At 35.3% G+C, this 18,673-nt stretch overlaps 1 protein-coding gene across 1 annotated transcript in view; it reads left to right on the forward strand.

The window, feature by feature from the left end:
- Window positions 1-286: 286 nt before the first annotated feature.
- The window catches only part of LOC119257831 (disintegrin and metalloproteinase domain-containing protein 5-like), a 74,047-nt gene continuing 55,660 nt past the window's right edge, over window positions 287-18,673 (forward strand). Inside the window, exons 1-10 of the mRNA XM_037526103.2 lie at window positions 287-456; window positions 1,212-1,291; window positions 6,422-6,477; window positions 8,139-8,217; window positions 8,485-8,561; window positions 9,610-9,784; window positions 10,747-10,812; window positions 14,051-14,122; window positions 14,289-14,452; window positions 15,251-15,332. Coding sequence (XP_037382000.1) covers window positions 402-456; window positions 1,212-1,291; window positions 6,422-6,477; window positions 8,139-8,217; window positions 8,485-8,561; window positions 9,610-9,784; window positions 10,747-10,812; window positions 14,051-14,122; window positions 14,289-14,452; window positions 15,251-15,332 — 906 coding nt within the window. The 5' untranslated portion in view covers window positions 287-401. The remainder of the gene's footprint in view (window positions 457-1,211; window positions 1,292-6,421; window positions 6,478-8,138; window positions 8,218-8,484; window positions 8,562-9,609; window positions 9,785-10,746; window positions 10,813-14,050; window positions 14,123-14,288; window positions 14,453-15,250; window positions 15,333-18,673) is intronic.

Consider the following 18,673-nt stretch of genomic DNA (forward strand, 5'->3'; position numbering starts at 1 on the left):
CCAGAAGTTACTTCAAAAATCACTGTCCTAAGTAAAAAATAGAAACAAAAGCCTCAGCAGGCACTGCCCTAATCCGAGAGCTGAAGGTCAAGCCATTACTTCCTTAATAAATATATGTGTGTCAATGTTAACACTTTTGAGCGCTCCTGTGCAGGCCAGCTCTCAGGTACCCATACCAACTCATCTCCTACGCCCCAGAACCCCCTGCCCGCTCAGACAGCAGAGATCCCCTGCCCTGCCTTTTCCTCAGGAGAGAATGCCTTCCCAAGAGGCCCTCTGCGCCCTTCCCCCTCCGGTTGTTCGACTCTAGTACTCAGAGGACCTGCGCGAGCCTCCCAAGAGTGCCTCAACAGCCCCAACTGCTGTTACTTGGCCAACTGGACTCCCAAGACAACGGAGTAATGTTCCTTCTTCTGATCCTTCTCACGGGACTTGGCAGGCTGCACGCAGACACCAGTAAGTCCAGATACTGCTTCTCCTCCCAAATCAGGCTTCTGCGGGACTTTTATTCACTTAGGGGGCTCGGGTTCAGTGTTCATTGCTAGATATTACCCTGCTCCCTAGCTCCCTTGACTCACTTTTTCCTTGCTCCTGGTATCAAGGTCTGTGGCCAAGAAGGCTGAGAGGTAGCCTTTGAGCAGAAAATCTTGCTTCATTTTCTGTGAAGTGGAACAGAATAAAATAATGTGGTCTTTTTCTCTGAAAATTCTTCTAGAAATAATTGCATCACCATCAAGAAGCTATTTCTCAATGACTTCCTGATTTTGGTGACTGCTGTCCTCCTTTTCCTCCATTAAAAATTGCATCTCCCCCCTTATATTCAGTATTCTTTATCTTTTCCCTGAGAATGATCTCACGTTCTAGATGTACCACTGTTTTCCCATTTCCACACTTCTTTCACAACATTTAATCACTGGAAATTGTTACTCGGTGTTACTTTGTCAAACACTAATTAGAGGTGGTATGTGTATGAGAGAGAAGGAAAGGAGGGCAGAGGAGGGGGGAAGAGGGGAGGGAGACTAGAAACCTGGGATCCAGACAAGATTAAGAAGAAATTTGTAGGTTAGAATGATCAGAAAGAGTGGAAATGAAGACTAGATGCACTGGTTATACAAAAAATACCTAGTATTGTTGGGTAAGAAAGCAGAATTGAATTTTGAAATGAATAATATAAGATTACAGGTTATCAAAATTACTTATTTTTATTTTAGAGCCAAATAAAAAATATCTGCAGATGACACTTCCTGAGAAGATTTCATCCTCTGACACAAAAGGAGATCCAGAAAAAAATGTAATTGGGATTAACATTTTATATCTTAAATTATGCTAAATTGCTTTTGATGTCAAGACCAAAGTCACTGGACATAGGAACTCAGTTCTCGGAGGTGGAGAAGTAATATTATATGCATGAAGGCATGCGATTGTGTGTGTGACTGTGTGTGTGTGTGTGTGTGTGTGTGTGTGTGTATGTACTTCTTTTGAAATAGAAGGATTTTAGGGATAAAATCTACTAGGGCTGGGACTAGGCACAGACATGGGAAGTGCTTGACTCAAGCACAGAATTCAAAAGGGTGGCAAAAAACTGGGATTCTCCAAGGAGCTAAGGCTGGTAAGGTTAGTCATGATCACAGCCTCTCTCTTTCAGAATCTCCTGACTTTCAGAAGCTGTCTCTAAGTTGCTAATTTCAAAAGCTATTTATTGGGATATAGCTATTGTCAACTGACTGATTTTTTGATTTTGTGCACAGACCATATCTCCTGGTGTTAGTTACTTGTTCATGACTTGGGGCTTTGACCCAAGAACAGTTTTTTCTTTTCTCAGATATGTCACATCAGCATTTTTAATTCTCAATCTCCCTTTTGGACTTCTCCCACAAAAGCCTGCACAGAGATAAGGGGTTATACAAATTTATATGTGGCGATATGATCTCCTGCTAGTTGTTAATGAAATAACTGAAGCTTTTTTTCAAGCTAGAAAAAAAAGAAAAGGCACTTACTTGGGATTTTAGGACTGCAACCTAGAAGACACAGACCTAATAAGCCCTTGAGAGTTGTTTTGGGGTTGCCTGGAAGTCAGTAAAAGTTGTATACACAAAGAAAGGATGGAATAGTTCTCATAGGTCCGTTATGCAAATTAATTTTCAGTCAGTCAAGTTCTCATTGGTGCAATAATAAGAAAATTCGGTCAAGATTTAGTTGAGTGCTGATTAATCAAGTTCCAATCCTGGGCAGTCTGAGACTGGTTGACTTTATTTCAGTTTCTTCCTGAGGGTGAAAGTCTGGGCTACCTTAGCATGCATGCCAGGCTTGCTGGAAGTGCAGGGGGTAGGACTGACCCTAAACAGATTCTGTTTTGGTTTAAACTAGACTCTGAGGGATCTACTACTTTGTTTTCTTTCCTTTTTTTTTTTTTTTTAAATATTTCTTGTCATAGTATTGCCATTCAAGTGACTTAAGCATCAGTTAGTTGAGCAGAAAAATAACGTACTGCCAATTTATTTGCAGTTTATTGAAAAAGTGCAGTACAAGACATTTAAGGTATTCTGACAAAGTTCATACAGGAAACACATGAAAAAAATCTTTATTGAGGACATGTCCATATACAAAGGATGCCTGAATGAAAAAAAAATTTGCATGTTTTATGAGTGTCCCAAATGACTTTCGTGAGTTAGAGATAGGAATTAAATTCAGCCTAGCCCTGTTCCAAACATTTACATATGGTTTGAGCAAATAGAACACCCTTATTGCCATGTGGAAGAGACCCACTTATTTACTTTATTGGGCAAAGAAAGAAGTAATACTAATTGCTTTTCCTCTTGTTCTCCCTTTCTTGGTTTATGGACAGAAAAACAGCATGCAAATGCATTTTGCCCTAGAAACATTTTAATTACAAGCAGTGGTGTAATAATTCCTTCTGGAGTGTGAGTTGAGTGAATCAAGATTATTCAAAAGGAACTTGAATAGTAATTTAAACCCCATGACATCTGACTTTTTTTAATCTTTTTTTTTTAAAGATTTATTTATTTATCCAAGAGCTGGGGTATAGTCAGAAGCGCGGGAGGGTAAGAGAATTCACCAGAGACAGAGCGGGGAGCAGAGCAGGCAGACGGACCTGCCGCGCCATGTGGGTTTCTCCCTGGCCGGCCGGGAATCAAACTGGTGCTGCAGAGGCTGTGGACAGTTTCACAGCGTGGCGCTCAACCCACTGCGCCACCGGGGAGGCCCCATGACATCTGATTTTAATAAGGTGTTGTATAGTGTTTCCATTGTGTTTGCTTTTATTGAAGTAATATTATTTGCATAACTTTCTTTGAATCATAACCTCAGAGAACTGGTGAGGTGTTCAGCTCTTGTGATAGGAGACTAGAAGTCCGGCTGAGCTTGCCACACTAGACAATGCATGAAGGGTCGAGGTCCGGCTCCCTAGGCTTCAGGCATGGCTAAAATGGTAGACAGTGGCCTCCTGGGGAGCATTGCCTCCATTTCCTGGTAGATGGTAATGGAGGCAAGGGGTTATTTGGACCTTGCTGGTGGTGGCTAAGGACAGGGTCTCTTGTTACCTGGAGTCTTGGCTCCTGCAACTGGTGACTGGATTGCTGGTGGTCTGATCACTCCCCATGATGTTCTGGTTGCTGGCCTCACATGTGGCTGGCGTGTGGATGACGAGGGGATGGTGGATGCAGCTGGGCCTGCACTGCAGTCAGGCCTCCAGTGGGGCCCATGGATTGCCTGGGGCTTGCCTCTTATGGTTGCTGCATCTTGTGGGCTCTGTCTATAGTGGCAGTAATGGGCACAGTGCAGGTTCTCTATGACCCGAGTAGATGGGGTAAAGGAGGAGAGAGTCCTGGAGCCCTCCGTGCCTTTTGTAGGCTTTTATTGGGATTTACCAGGTACACAGCAGGCAGGGGTGCAGGGGTGGGGGTATGGGGAAGGGGGTGGGGTGGGAGGCTGGCAGGCCTCTCAGCCCCCACCAAGTCTTCACTTTCTGGGCTCTCCTGTGTTCTCTCGTGGTCTCTGCTTCTCCGTTCCTTTCACTCTGCTGTTCCATTCTCTCGTTCGTTCTGCTGGTGTCCCCGTAACACCACCCTTATAAGCCCCGTCTCTCAGCCCAGCTGAATCCATCTACATATGCCCACACCCTATTCCAAGTGCCTGCCATCAGGCATGCATTCAGGACCGCAGATCCATCATCAATCCTAATGGCGGGAGGGCAGAAAAGCCTGATATCATTTACTTACCCTACAGTCTTATTTAGGAATCACTGAAGTCTTTCCCTAGTACTGAAGCAAAGAGTACACAGAGGAGGTGAGCCTGTGTACTCAGCTCTGCCCCTATTTTGCCCCAGGCATGGGCTATATTTTCTCTTGTTGAGTGAACGCTTGTATATTAGCCCATTTTACCACATGCGATGTGCAAATATTCTGTCCCATTTGGCAAGATGTCTTTTCATTGTAATAATTTCTTTTGCCATGCAGAAGTTCTTGTTTAATATAATCCCATTTTTAAAAATTTGCTTTTGTTTTCCTTGCCCCTGTATTCTTGTCCACATAATGAAAGTCAGTGTCTTGGCGTGTATTGCCTGTGTGTTCTCTATAGTTCATGATCTCAGATCTTACAAGTCTTTAGTCCATTTTAAGTTATTTTTTTATGTATGGTATGATGATAGAGTGGTCTAGTTTTATCTTTTTGTGATGGCTCTGTTTTCTCAACACCATCTGTTGAAGAAACTCTTTCTGCACTATAATATTCTTTATTCCTTTATTGCAAACTAGCTGTCCATGTAATTGTGGGTTTCTTTCTGGTCTTAATTCTGTTCATTGTTCTGTGTTGCTTTTTATTCCAGTAACATACTCTTTGGCTTACTATACGTTTGCAGTTCAGTTTGAAGTCTGGATGTGGGATACCTTTGTTCTTTTTGATCTGGATTGCTATGGCTATTTGGGATCTTTCATGGTTTTATATAAATTTCAATAATGTTTCCTTTATTTCCTGAAACAATGCTAATCAAACTTCGAAAAAGGTACCATTAAATTTGTATATTGCTTTGGGTAAGATGGTCACGTCAATGGTGTTAATTCTCCTAATCCATGAGGCAAGGGAAATCTTTTTATTCTTTGTATATTCTTTTTCTTTTAATATCTTATTTTAGAGATTTATACTTACTAACAAGGACATGTATTCACAACATATTGCAAGGTGAGAACAAGGGTTCGGAAAGTATTTTAATTACCATTCCAGTTTTGTAAAACCATATGTATTTATTTGTATATGTATGCATAAAAATATTCTGGAGAAAACACACTCAAGCACTAACTGGTAAACATCTGTGGGCAACAACATCATGGCAGGTATTCTTTTTTACGTTATATTTTCCCAACTCCTTTTCATTCTAATCCAGAAATTACTTGTAAAAGACTTTTTTTATTTTTCCCAAATGAAAGATTTAATGTTCTTTCCATCTCATAATTCAAGTTTCAAATTATGTTCTCCATGTTAAGGGTAAAACAGCTCAGGCCTTACACAAAAACCAATGCTTGCTTTAGCTCATTGTGGTGCAGTTCCTCATTACATAAATTACTTCAACATTTTGGGTTCATTAGCGGGGGAAAGGAATGGAAATTCCATACAACTGAAGTTCCAAGGTATAATGGTAGAAACAGCAAGAACATTAGCAAAGAAAAATGCCTTGGTAAGAGAGGAGACAAACCTCCACATATTCCCAACACTTACTTGATTCACTCTGGAGGGTCTGCCTTGATTAGTCTATTTTAAAAACTGCTGTGGAAATAAAATTAGCCCTAGCTAAAACTAACATTAAAATGCACAAAATATACAGGAATTCTACTAGCAATGGTTTTAAAGATAGTTTAGGAAAGGTGATCTAATAGTTTCATTTTGAACTCTGTTACAAAAGTACCTTTAATCAAAAGCCATCCGTTTCAAATTTTCCCTTTCTATGGGCATAAATTCTCTGTAGCTGTTTATTGTAGCTCATTATTTAGCCACATTGCTATTATCTTTCCTGTATTTCTGAAATGTCTGCTGTAGCTAATCCTCTGTCATTTCTGATTATAAGAGTTCTGCATATTTTGTCTCTGTCAGCCTACCTAGATGTCTATCTTTTCAAAGAAACAGCTTTTGGGTGCACTGATCTTTAGAAATGTGTTTTGATTTCTATTTCTTTTTAAATTTTTGCTCTAATTTTTATTATTTCCTTCCCTCTACTGATTTTTTGGCTTCATTTGTTCTTCTTACTTCCATAAGTTGAAAAGTTAAATTATTTATTTGACATCCTTTTTGTTTCTTGATATAGATATGAAGTATATTAGTAATTACATATTGTTAATTTTGTCAATCTTTTCAAGCATAACTTAGTGAATACAATTATTTAGCATATATTTTTTGGATACTCATGTTACAGATTGCTTATACAATTGAAATAGAAGGAAAACCATATTTTGTCTATCTCAAAAAACAGTAAGTAATTATTTTGTTCTTTTAAAATTTTAGTTGTTTTCTTGATTTCTAAATTAGTCTCTTTAATTCAAATGTATATTTGGAAACCAAAAATGTTTTCAACCATATACTTATTTAAGTCTTGTACATTGGGGCATTTATTTATATTGAGTATAAGTACATTATACTTATAAAAAGACAGTGAGTCCTGTACACTGTTTTGGAGGGGCCAAAAGTAGTGATAGGGTGACTAATTTTTGATTATACAATGGTTTAGGGGAATGATGATGGTGGCTTTAAAAATGACATTGGTCATAGTCCTAGAGAGCACAATTTGAAGAAGATTTGGTGAAATGATTGGGGAAAAGCGAGGAGGTAATATGGGCAAGGAAGATATTTATTTGAAGAAAAGATGAATTTGGTTTGCACTACCTATAAGATACCCATTTTTTTTTAATCTTTCCCTGCAAGGTATATGAAAATAGGAATTTGAGTTGCTGAGGACAGATTCACAATAGGAGTATTAATTTAGCAGTAATCAATAGTTTGGCTACTTTTTTTTTTTTAAATGAGAGATTATCAAATGCTTATAAATAGAATAGTGGTAAAATATTGAATCCATAGAAAGACTGATATTTCTGTGATAGATAGAATACAAAAGAGTAGTGAAGCAGGGAGGATCAGAGAGGCACGAAGAGCAGTAGAAGTATGATGATGTATGATGTAAATTAAGTGATTAGACTAAGTAGTGACAGTTTTCAAAATTATGTGAGAAGTCCAGTACAATGGTGATTTCAAAATTGTCTTTTAGATTTGACATTCTGGTGCTTATAGGTTTTCTGGTGCACTGTCATTGTGAATGAGAATTATTAAAGTTTAGAAATTGTGGAGATTTACTGCTCTTTTGATAAAATTTGTTGAGAACTGAGAGTATGTAGGGAATAGCCGAAGTAAGAAACAGGGTCAAGGGAGAATGACTCAGTAATGACTTGAAAATAAACTTTTTAATAATATTAAGCTAAAAAAATCAGTAGAGAGGAAGATTTCAAAACTGTGGCACTAAAAAAGCCATATTTTCAATATATGGAATAGCATGGAATCCATAGCAAAGTGTGCTTACTTTGTATAAAAAAGTCATTCTCTGTGAATAAAGATAAGGAGGGAGTGTGGGTGCAGGTGATCTGAAAGTGAGGAGATATGTAAGTTTTATGGCATGAATCACCCCAGTGGTGTCAAGTTTTCTAATAGTTACTGAAGAGAAAGGGAGAAAATGCTGAACAAGGTTACTGAGAAGGTCTTGAATTTGACGTGATGCCGAACAAATCTTTCTAAACTCTGTCCTACCTTTACATTTTAATTTTGTCATTCAGGTTAAACCTGAAATCAGTGAGCAATAAAGACAAAGATTTGAAACTTCTATGCTGGGAATACTCTGTTATTTCACTATTTGATATATCTAGTAACTTGATTGTTCATTAGCATCCACTTTAGTATTGTATGTCATAATAGTTGAAATGCCTCCCTCAGTACCTAAATTCTTCTAAATGACAAGAAGTATTAGATCAATAAGATATGGCAAGATAATTTGACTACCTTAATTCCTCAATAAAAATAAACTTTATATTATGAAGAATATTTTTTTCTGTTTCACATCTCAGCATGTTTTTGTGATTTCTGCCTAGATCATTTTTTTCTTCAGCTTCTGTTGTTTATTCTTATGACAAAGATGACACCCAACATTCTAAACCTTTGTTAGTTCAGGTAAGACTTAGGTTTTTTTCTTAAAGGTTTCTTGTGGAACTTCTTTAAAATATGAATATTTTGTAATTACTAATATATTATTTTAAACATTCATTGAAATTGAATAATTTGGGCTAATTTGTATTTTTACCTGTCACAAATTTATTAGGTAATTGACATAAATGTTAAAGTACTAAGCTAGCTAAAATAATAAATATGATTAACATTTTTGGGATGTTCATTTTTATAATTTCTACATCTGTTTTTCTTCCTGTATTATTTTTTCAGATGGATTGCAATTACCATGGATATATTGCAGGTTTTCCAAATTCTCTTGTGTCACTCAACACTTGTTCGGGACTCAGGTTGTGGTCTACTTAGATATATTTAATTTGTTAATATTAGTTCCTTATAGTCTATGAGTTGATTTTCATATATCTTTCCTAGTTCTACCATCACCTTTATTTATCTAATTTCCTAAGGAATACTGATAAAATAGAATAGGTTACCCTGGTAACATCTGGCCCTGTAGCTGGATGTGACAGGATCTGCTACCTGAGATTTTTTAAAAAATATTTATTTATTTATGCATACAAGAACTGGGGTACAGGCCAGAGGTGTTGGGTGTGAGAGGATCACCAGAGACAGAGTGGAGAATAGAACAGGCAGATTGACTGAAATACACTGGAGCAGTGGGCGAGATAAGAGAGGTCTGCTGTGCCATGTGGGTATCTCCCTGGCTGGGGATTGAACTCATGCTTCAGTGGCTGAAGATAGTTCATAGGCTGTGTCTTAACCCCTTGCACCACCAGGGAGGCCCTGCTGGTGATTTTTGAGCAATTTTGAATGTAGGGGTGTTGGTGATCTCTATGTAGCTACTTTGTTTTTTGAAATTCTTGGGTTGGTTTGTTTGTTTTTGCTGATTCCTTAACTTCCCAGAGTTATTCATAAATGCAGAGTCCTGAATGTGATAGAAACCTTTGTTCTGTTCCCAGTCATTTTGTAAGCATGAATTTCCTCCAGTTCTGCCCACACAAAGAAATGATTTAGGACACTGTCAGAGGAGAGTTAGGAGTATCAAAAAGGAATCTAAGTCTATACATGAGAGTGCCTATAGAACCTACCGACTGGCTTAGAAAAATCTTTATTAGAGGAAGTGGATTATGCCATTACCATGCTTCCTTTAGATAGTCCAGATATTTCTCTTAGAATATTTTAAATATAAGCAATATACACCCCTGTGGCATTACTGGTCCAGTTCTGGAATAACACCTCAAAGAAAAAAGAAAGCAGAAAAACTAAGGTGACGTTAAATGTAAAAAAAAATATTCTGGGCAAACTTTCTCATTAGAATATTAGATTATAGTTTTGGTAGGATCATTTCAGACTTGTTTTAATTATTTTAACATTCAGGGGAACAATGCAGTTCAAAAACATCTCATATGGAATTGAACCAATGGAGGCTGTATCAGGATTCATGCACATGATTTATGAAGAAAAAAAAGATAAAATTAAAATTCCTCTGTTAGGAGGAAATGTCACTTACAGCCGTAATGATTTAATGTATGATGTCATAACAAGTATAGAAGTAAGTGTTGACTTTATAATTTTAACTTATTATAAATTTATAAATGAAAATGCCTTTAAAGCAAAATTTGGTGACTTGCAAATTTCTTTTTTTAGTTATTTTATTTTATTTTTTATTTTTTTTTACATCATTGTCCAGACTTGCAAATGTTAAGATCATTTTACTTTTACATCATGATCCTGCATGACTTTTAAAATGGATAGAAAATGCTGCCAAGATTTTTGTTAGGGTTGTTATTATATGAAAATTTTGTAAAGTTTAGATTATTAATCCAGGAAACGCGAATGTAAGATAAAAGAAAACAACAATTTCCACATGTGACATTTGTGTAATTAATCTAATTGTTCCTTTTATACATTTATTCTGATAATTTAGATGAAAGTTAAAGTATCATCTGATCTGGATTTCTAAGTCAAGTCTTTGTTTCATGATAATTCAGATATGAGTACTATCAGAGCCTTACAGAATGTATGTTTATAGGTTTGTGATAAATTCTTCCACAAAAACCTGTACATTGCCATATGTAACATTCTTTGTTATCTGAAATTATCATTTACTATGAACTTCAGTAATATTTTCTAATATAGTTTGCCAGAAATATTTAGCCAATTGTTTTTAAATAATTGGTTATTAAAAATATAGCCCCTTATGGAAGGTTATGAAAATTACCCCAAGACTGATGAAAGAAAAGCCTTATAGTATAAAGTCATTATTTCCAGTTGTTGCTGTTACTAAAATCAGAACATGGGTTCTATTATAACTTCAGATGTCACTGAAAGTTCTTATTAACCACAGGTACTTTTTTGATTGGAATTTTCTAAATAGTACATACATTTTGTATTTGAAAACAGCCTTCTTATGTTATCAATACCAATGTGTCTTTCATTTTATTTCTGAAAATAAATCCAATAGAAAGATAAATTTTTGAAAATTCCTTATGACTCGTGTGGTGTGTTTTTCAGAGAACTGATTTTTCCAAGTTATTCCTTCGTTATCTTGAAATGTACATTATTGTGGATAAAAAATTGGTAGGTGTTCTTTTAATACATTGTTATTTAAAAAGATTTAACATTTGACTTAAGCTTGATTTCAATGATGTAATAAAAATGTTAGGCCATTTTTTGATGTTTATTTTGCTTTTGGAATTAATAGATCCTTAAAATTTATCTTGCATCTGGAACATTTAAGCGCTTTTGCAAAGTGAAGCATCTTTTCATTTTCTAAAATTTGTCAACTCTTCTTCTTTCTTTTAAAAGGGCTACATCCTCGGGCCTCCCCGGTGGCGCAGCGGTTGAGCGCTGGGTTGCGAAGATGCCTGCAGCCTCTGCAGCGCCGGTTTGATCCCTGCCTGCTCCCCGGCCACCGGAGGAGGGTCCCAGATGGCGCGCAGACCTCTCCTGCCGCCCACTGCTCCCCTCAGCAGTGTACTTCGGTCCTTCTACCTGCTCTGCTCCCCGCTCTGGCTCTGGTGAATTCTCTCGCCCTCCCGCGCTTCTGACTGTACCCAGTGCTTGTATAAATAAATAAAAAAATAAATAAACCTTTAAAAAAAAATAAAATAAAAGGGCTACATCCTCAATGAACAAAACTCTTTCTATGAGGATCACATCAGTCTGAACTGTGCCCTAAGCTCCCTGGCAGTTGGGCGGGGGGTCACTGTCTTGGTTCTGCAGCTGCAGAGCCACAGAGCTCTCTGCTCAAATGCTGTTGCTGTAATTGGTGCAATATCTCTTTGGGTTGCTGGGAAACTCTGACTCAGTTTTCTGACTATTTCGGGGGCTGAAGGCTACATGCGACAGTGGTCAGGGTTATAGATTATCTTCCCTGCATGTGAATATTCTATATTTAACATTAGATGACATATAAAATTAGATATGACATATAGATACCATGTCACACATAGTCATTAGGTATAACATATATATGTAATACATTTGATACTATTGAATTAATGTTGAATTTCTTGAGTTTGATACTGACATAATGGACAAACAGGACAAAGTCCTAATTCTTAGTAAGTATAGGCTGAGGTGCTTGCAACTTATTATTAAATATTGAGAAAAATTGCTATTAATAAGAATGAAAGATGTATGAATGAAGCTTTCATTTTAAAGTGTTAATCTACAAAACAAGAGAAGTAAAAGAACAAGAATTAATACAAAATATAAATTAATGATAATAAATGTAAACATTAAAATAAGTAAGTTCAAGAACTGTAAGTTCAAGAAAAGTAAGTTCAAGAACTGGCTTGTGGAAAGATGAATGGGGAGAAAGTATAATCAAGTAAAAATGAGGTAAGCATGTTAGGTTGTCAAAAAGAATATAGAAGATGTAACTAGTATTAGAGACAATCACAACAAACAAACAAAATAACAAACATGAAAATTTGTCTGTCTCCAAAAAAGGTATGAATTTAAATCAAACCATCACCTTGTATATCTTAAACATGCAGTTATAATTACTTGTACATCTTAAACATATACACTTACATATTATACATATATACACACATATATAATTGTCATTTATATCTTAAAAAACTAGAAAAGAATTTGAATGCATCATTGCCAGTAAAAGTAGGTTTACATGTTTGTATCTGCATGGGGGTTATATGTTCCACCTCTACAAATGTATGCTTTCACACTCTACCCACAATTGATGCCCCTTTCCTCCCCCACTCCCACCTCAACACCCTCCCCATCTGGTTGCCTCAGTATTGCAGTCAGATGTTAGAGTATTATTGGTTTGGTTTTGACTGACCCTGTTATGTTGCTTTATATCCATAGATAGTGAGAGCATCCAATATTTTTCTTTATTTTTTTTTTTAAGATTTATTTATTTGTACAAGCACTGGGTAGAGTCAGAAGCGCGGGAGGGTGAGAAAGAATTCACCAGAGCTAGAGCGGGGAGCAGAGCAGGCAGAAGGACTGAAATACACTGCTGAGGGGAGCAGCAGGCAGCTGGAGAGGTCTACGCGCCGTGTGGGACCCTCCTCTGGTGGCTGGGGAGCAGCCGGGGATCAAACCAGTGCTGCAGAGGCTGCGGGCAGCTTCACAACCCAGCGCTCAACCACTGCACCACCGGGGAGGCCCCAATATTTTTCTTTTTCCTTCAAACATTTTTCTTACCATTATCATCTCTAGTTCCATCCATGTAGTTGCAAATGGCAGGAACTCTTTTTTATAACTGAGTAGTATTCCACTGTGGTATGCATATATGTATACATGTAACAAAAACATTTTTCAGATAACTCCTCTGTTCTTGGCCACAGCCATGTTTATAATATCTAAGTTATAAAGGAGAGATCTTTAAAATGTTTCAGGTTGACATTATTCATATACCAATAAATTCTAGACTATAAGGAAAACATGCAGCTTAATAATTTTAAATAGTTCTCTACTAAGCAGCATGCATTTGCTGCTGAGTAATAAACTCACATAAACAAATGAACTGCAGACTCAGCTTTCTTAAAGCTACAAACTTTTAAAATACTGTATTAATTTTGGTAGTATGTTGATAGAATGTAACATTTTGATCAAGGAATGTAATGAGGATTTAATATTAAGTAAAATATTAATGAAATGTATTACATCAATTTGATTCATCAATAAGTCAAAAGGCAAATCATTTGGTGTGCTTCAAAATTCATTTGATAAAATTTTAACTCCAAGTTTTATAAAAATTTGTGTACAGAAAGATTCATAAATAGATATTTCTGAACATAATCTAAAACACTGATCTTAAACTGAACACCACTTATTGATGAAAAATGTATAGTTTCTAATGAAAGCAGGAGCAAAGCTAATATACTACTTACATGCTATCAATATTGTCCTGACATTTTAAACTAATTAGATATAGAAAGAGCTTATTGGAATGAAGAAAATTTTAAAGCATGAGTTACATTATGATGTCCATGATGTAATCTGAACAGTTTCCAGATATGTTTTAATATGGTTTTCCCTCTATGCATGCATTTTTGTTTATGATTATATGTATTTAGAAATAATTATCTTATGAAATACCACATTAAAATTATGATTCAGTTATAAGAAATAAATAATGCCATAATTTGAGTAGATTACAAATTTAAAAAAAATCATACTTTTAAATATTTTTATTAAATTGTTTGTACATCATTGTTGTTTTCCTGGATTTCAGTGGGAATATATGGTTACTTTTGAATTTAGTACTTTTTGTATGTAAAGGGTATGTGATATATTAATGATCTCTACTAGTTTTTAAAAAATAATTCATCTTTTTCAGTTTGATTACATGGGATCTGATATAAAGATTGTAACACAAAAGGTTGTTCAGATAATTGGCCTTGTGAACACAGTAAGTTTTAAGACCTTTTTTTAATGTACTTTATGAAAGAATAGCTACTATGAGTATAGTATTTTTCTATGTATAGTTGAAGAGTTTCCTTACTCAAAATGAGATGTCTTAAATATTTTTAAATTTAATACTCTATTAAAAATTTTCATTCACCTTTTTCTTTTAGATGCTTGCCAAGTTAAAAATAAGCATTTTAATATCTTCCATAGAAATTTGGTCAAATAAAAACAAAATTTCTACTACAGGAAATCCAAATCACATATTATTTAGGTTTGTAGAATGGAAAAGAAGCCACCTCTTTGGATCTCATCAGGTTGCATACTTGTTGGCGTGAGTAGTGTTCCATATTTGCTTAGTGTTAAAGGAATTACACAAAATGATTTAATAAGTTAGTTTAAAAATAGTATATAATATATACCATGTTCTATAAATTTGATAGACACCATGGTAATTGGAAAAAAATGTAATTTTAAAGTCCTTGCCCTTAAGAAGCTAATGTAAAACAAGACTAAAAAATTTTACCAACCAATATAAATTTACCTGATGAAAGTAAAGTTAAATAATAGTATTGAAATAACCAATGGAGCTTAATTATGGGAGATACATTATCATTGATTTGCCTTGATTTACAAATGTTTGCTGTCTGTTATGGTATCTCTACATTCTTACATGCCATCTGTTTAATTCTTATGTTTTTATTTTATAATAACATGAAAATATTGAATAGTTACATTATCTAGTATCTAATATACTGATAAATCTATGCATCTTTGGTAAATACATGAATAGGGAGGTCACAGAGAATTGAATTTTCAAGGCAATAATTGTAGAGGGAATCAAAATGAAAACTATAACCATTAGTGCAATGGCACTTTACATTAACTATTAGGTCTCATCCTTAAACTTCTGGATATTTATCAGACTCAAAATTTGACCATATCTATATTGAAGTATTCTTAATATTGGTGGTTTGAAACAAAGGAAATAGTATAATTCAGAGTAGCATGGAGTTTAGAGTATAGTAATTGTCTAATCATGTTTGCTGCTGTGAAAACTATCACTGGTAATACCACTCTGAAATGGAAAATTATTATTTTATTATTAACTGGAAAATTACTGTTTTATTAGCTTTAAAGAAAACCCTAGTTTTATAGGATCCACATTTCCTGGAGAAGTATGTAATAAGGATTCTGCTGCAGGAGTTGCTGTGGTATGTAATTATTTTCCAGTGTATTCTCATGTTTCAAAATTTCCTAAATATTTTAATGCATGAGTTAATATATTACTTAATTTGCTCATCCTTTAATGGTTTTTATATTACTAATTAGAGCATACAATTTTAACTGTACATAAAAAGAGTATATGAGCTGAGCTGATTGTGAAGTCATATTGTTTTTAAAAATATACCTAAATTAAACATTATTTTGAAAAATAATGGAATAATTTTATCAAGTTTATATAGTCAATGTAATTTTAATATTCTCTATTAAAACATATTTTTCTTTCTAAATTAATAATTGGTATACATGTATTTTTTATGAACTGACATTCTTTTTTTATTTTAATGTAACTATTGCATCCAGTTCTTTATGATATTTTTGCTATTATCTTGTTATTGATTTATGTTATAGCTCACCTTTTTTCTTTGCTTTTAATTTCTGCAGTTTTAATTTAGTGTGTTATATAAATATAAATATATTTGTGTATTTACTATATTGAGAATTTTTAGGAGGAATCTATAATTTATGCATTGTTACTTTTCATCAGTTATAGGAATTTTTCTGGCATTATTATTGGTATTCTCATGTACAAAAGTGAAGTACAGATTTTTCTGAATGTTTGAGAAAATGAAGACTATATTACCTTCAAGATGTTATTGTTGCTCCAATGACAAATTATTTCACCTAGTGTTGGTTATTAATCGTTTCTTAATTAAGAGTTTACTTTATAATAATAGTTTTAAGTTCATAGCAAAATTGAAGGAAATGTATAGCTATTTCCCATAACACCACATACCCTTACCCAGGTGTAGCCTCCCACTTTATCAACATTCCCCACCAGTATGATATATTTGTTACAATTGATGACCCTACACTGCCATATCATAAACACCCAAAAGTTCATAATTTTTTTTTAAAATATACTCATTTTTTTTTAAGATTTATTTATTTATACGAGCACTGGGTACAGTCAGAAGCGCGGGAGGGTGAGAGAATTCACCAGAGCCAGAGCGGGGAGCTGAGCAGGCAGAAGGACCTAAGTACACTGCTGAGGGGAGCAGCGGGCACAGGAGAGGTCTGCGCGCCATGTGGGACCCTCCTTTGGTGGCCGGGGAGCAGCCGGGGATCGAACCAGCGCTGCAGAGGCTGCGGGCAGCTTCGCAACCCAGTGCTCCACTGCTGTGCCACGGGGAGGCCCCTCATAATTTATTTTGAAGTTCACTCTCAGTGATATTTATTCTATCAGTTCATTAGCTTTTCAACTATTTTGTTTCTACACTATTTTCTTCTTTCTTTCAGGTACCCAGTTAAGTATATTTATTATGGAAACTCTCCACAAATGTTCTGTAATCTCTGATCTTAGTTTCTCCCTTTTCTTCATGCTACATTTTGATGTTTTCTTATTGCAATTCAGTATTAATATGATGGCAACTGTTTCTAAACTACTGTTAACACCCTCTATACATGAAAATTTTTGTCTCTTTTTGACTCTAGAATTTATATTGTTTTGTTAGAATTGCTAAATTATTTGGATTTATCTATGAGGTATCCAGAATGTTTATATATTTGTTTAAATGCACTTAGAATAAAATTTAAAGTAAACATAAAATGAATTAGTGTAAAAATATAATCTGAACAGCTTCTTTTTTATTTCATATATATATTTTACATCATTCTTCATTTTTTTAACAATGTATGCTTTCTCCTCTCAGGTGTAGTCTCCATGAAATTCCCACCACCAATTCAGCCATGTCCCATCACCAGAGTCCCTTGTGCTCTTCCCACCCTTGTTTTGTTCCAACTCCCTCCTCCTTCCATGCAGAATGTCTCTGATTTATTTTTGACTATTGAATTTGATTTTTAATTTATTATAATTACTTTTTCTCCCCCTGAGCCCTTGTTTTCTCTATATTCCTCCTATATGTGAAACCATCCAATATTTTTCTTTTTCCTTCTGACTTATTTTCCTGAGCATAATCTCTGCCAGCTCCACCCATGTTGCTGCAAATGGCATGAGTTTATCATTTTTGGTTGCTGAGTAATTTTCCATTGTGTATATATACCACATCTTCTTGAGCCAATCATCTATTTTTGGACATTTGGGTTGTTTCCAGGTTTTACCTATTATAAATAGTGCTGCAATAAACATAGGGGTGAAGGTGTCCTTTTGGATTAATGTTTTTGTGTCCTTTGGGTAGATTCCTAGGAGTGGAATTGCTAGATCATATGGAAGCTCCATTTTTAGTAGTTTGAGGAAGCTGCACACAGCTTTACATAGTGGTTGGACTAGTTTGCATTCCTACCAACAGTGTAATAGAGTTCTTTTTCCTCCACATCCTCGCCAGCATTTGTTGTTGCCAGTTTTTTATTTTTTTATTTTTATTTTTAAAGATTTATTTATTTATACAAGAACCGGGGTACAGGCCAGATCTTCAGGAGGGTGAGAGAATTCACCAGAGACAGAGTGGGTAACAGAGCAGGCAGACTGATGAAATACATTGCTGAGGGGAGCAGCAGGCGCAACAGGAGAGGTTTGTCGCGCCATGTGGGACAGGCAGCTGGGATTGAACTGGCACTGCAGAAGCTGCAGACAGTTTCACAGTGCAGTGCTCAACCACCTGTGCCACCAAGGGAGGCCCTGTTGCTAGTTTTTTAATATGTGTCATTCTCACTAGTGTAAGGTAGTATCTCATTGTGATTTTAATTTGCATTTCTCTGATTACAAGAGGTGTTGAACATTTTTTGAATGCTTTCTCAGCATCTATTGATATGATCATTTGCGTTTCCTCTTTGGAGAAGTGTCTTTTTAGCTCTTCTACTCATTTTTTGACTGGATTATATATTTTGTTTTTGTTTCGTCTTGTCAGCTCTTTGTAGATCTTTGTGATCAGTCCCTTAGCATTAGTATTGTGTGCAAAATTTTCTCCCAATCAGTGGTGTATCTCTTTGTTTTGATTACTATCTCTTTTACTGTACAGAAACTCTTTTATTGATATAGTCCCAGAGGTTCATCTTTTCCTTCACTATGTTTGCTTTCAGTGATGTGTCTTTAAAGGTGTTACTGAGATGTATGTCATGTATTGTTTTGCCTAAATTTTCTTCTACGTATTTTCTGGTTTCAGATCTTATGTCTAATTCTTTAATTCACTTTGAGTTGGCTTTTGTGCATGGTTTGAGGTTGTAGTCTTTTTTTTTATTTTTTATTTTTTTATTATTTTTTTTAAGAGGCATGTATTTTATTTATTTATTTATTTATTTGTTTGTTTGTTTGTTTGTTTGTTTTGTTTGTTTATACATGCACTGGGTACAATCAGAAGCACGGGAGGGTGAG

This window comes from Talpa occidentalis, unplaced genomic scaffold, assembly GCF_014898055.3.
Source record: "Talpa occidentalis isolate TD23 unplaced genomic scaffold, MPIMG_talOcc4v2.1 talOcc4.4, whole genome shotgun sequence".
Classification (NCBI taxonomy): domain Eukaryota; kingdom Metazoa; phylum Chordata; class Mammalia; order Eulipotyphla; family Talpidae; genus Talpa; species Talpa occidentalis.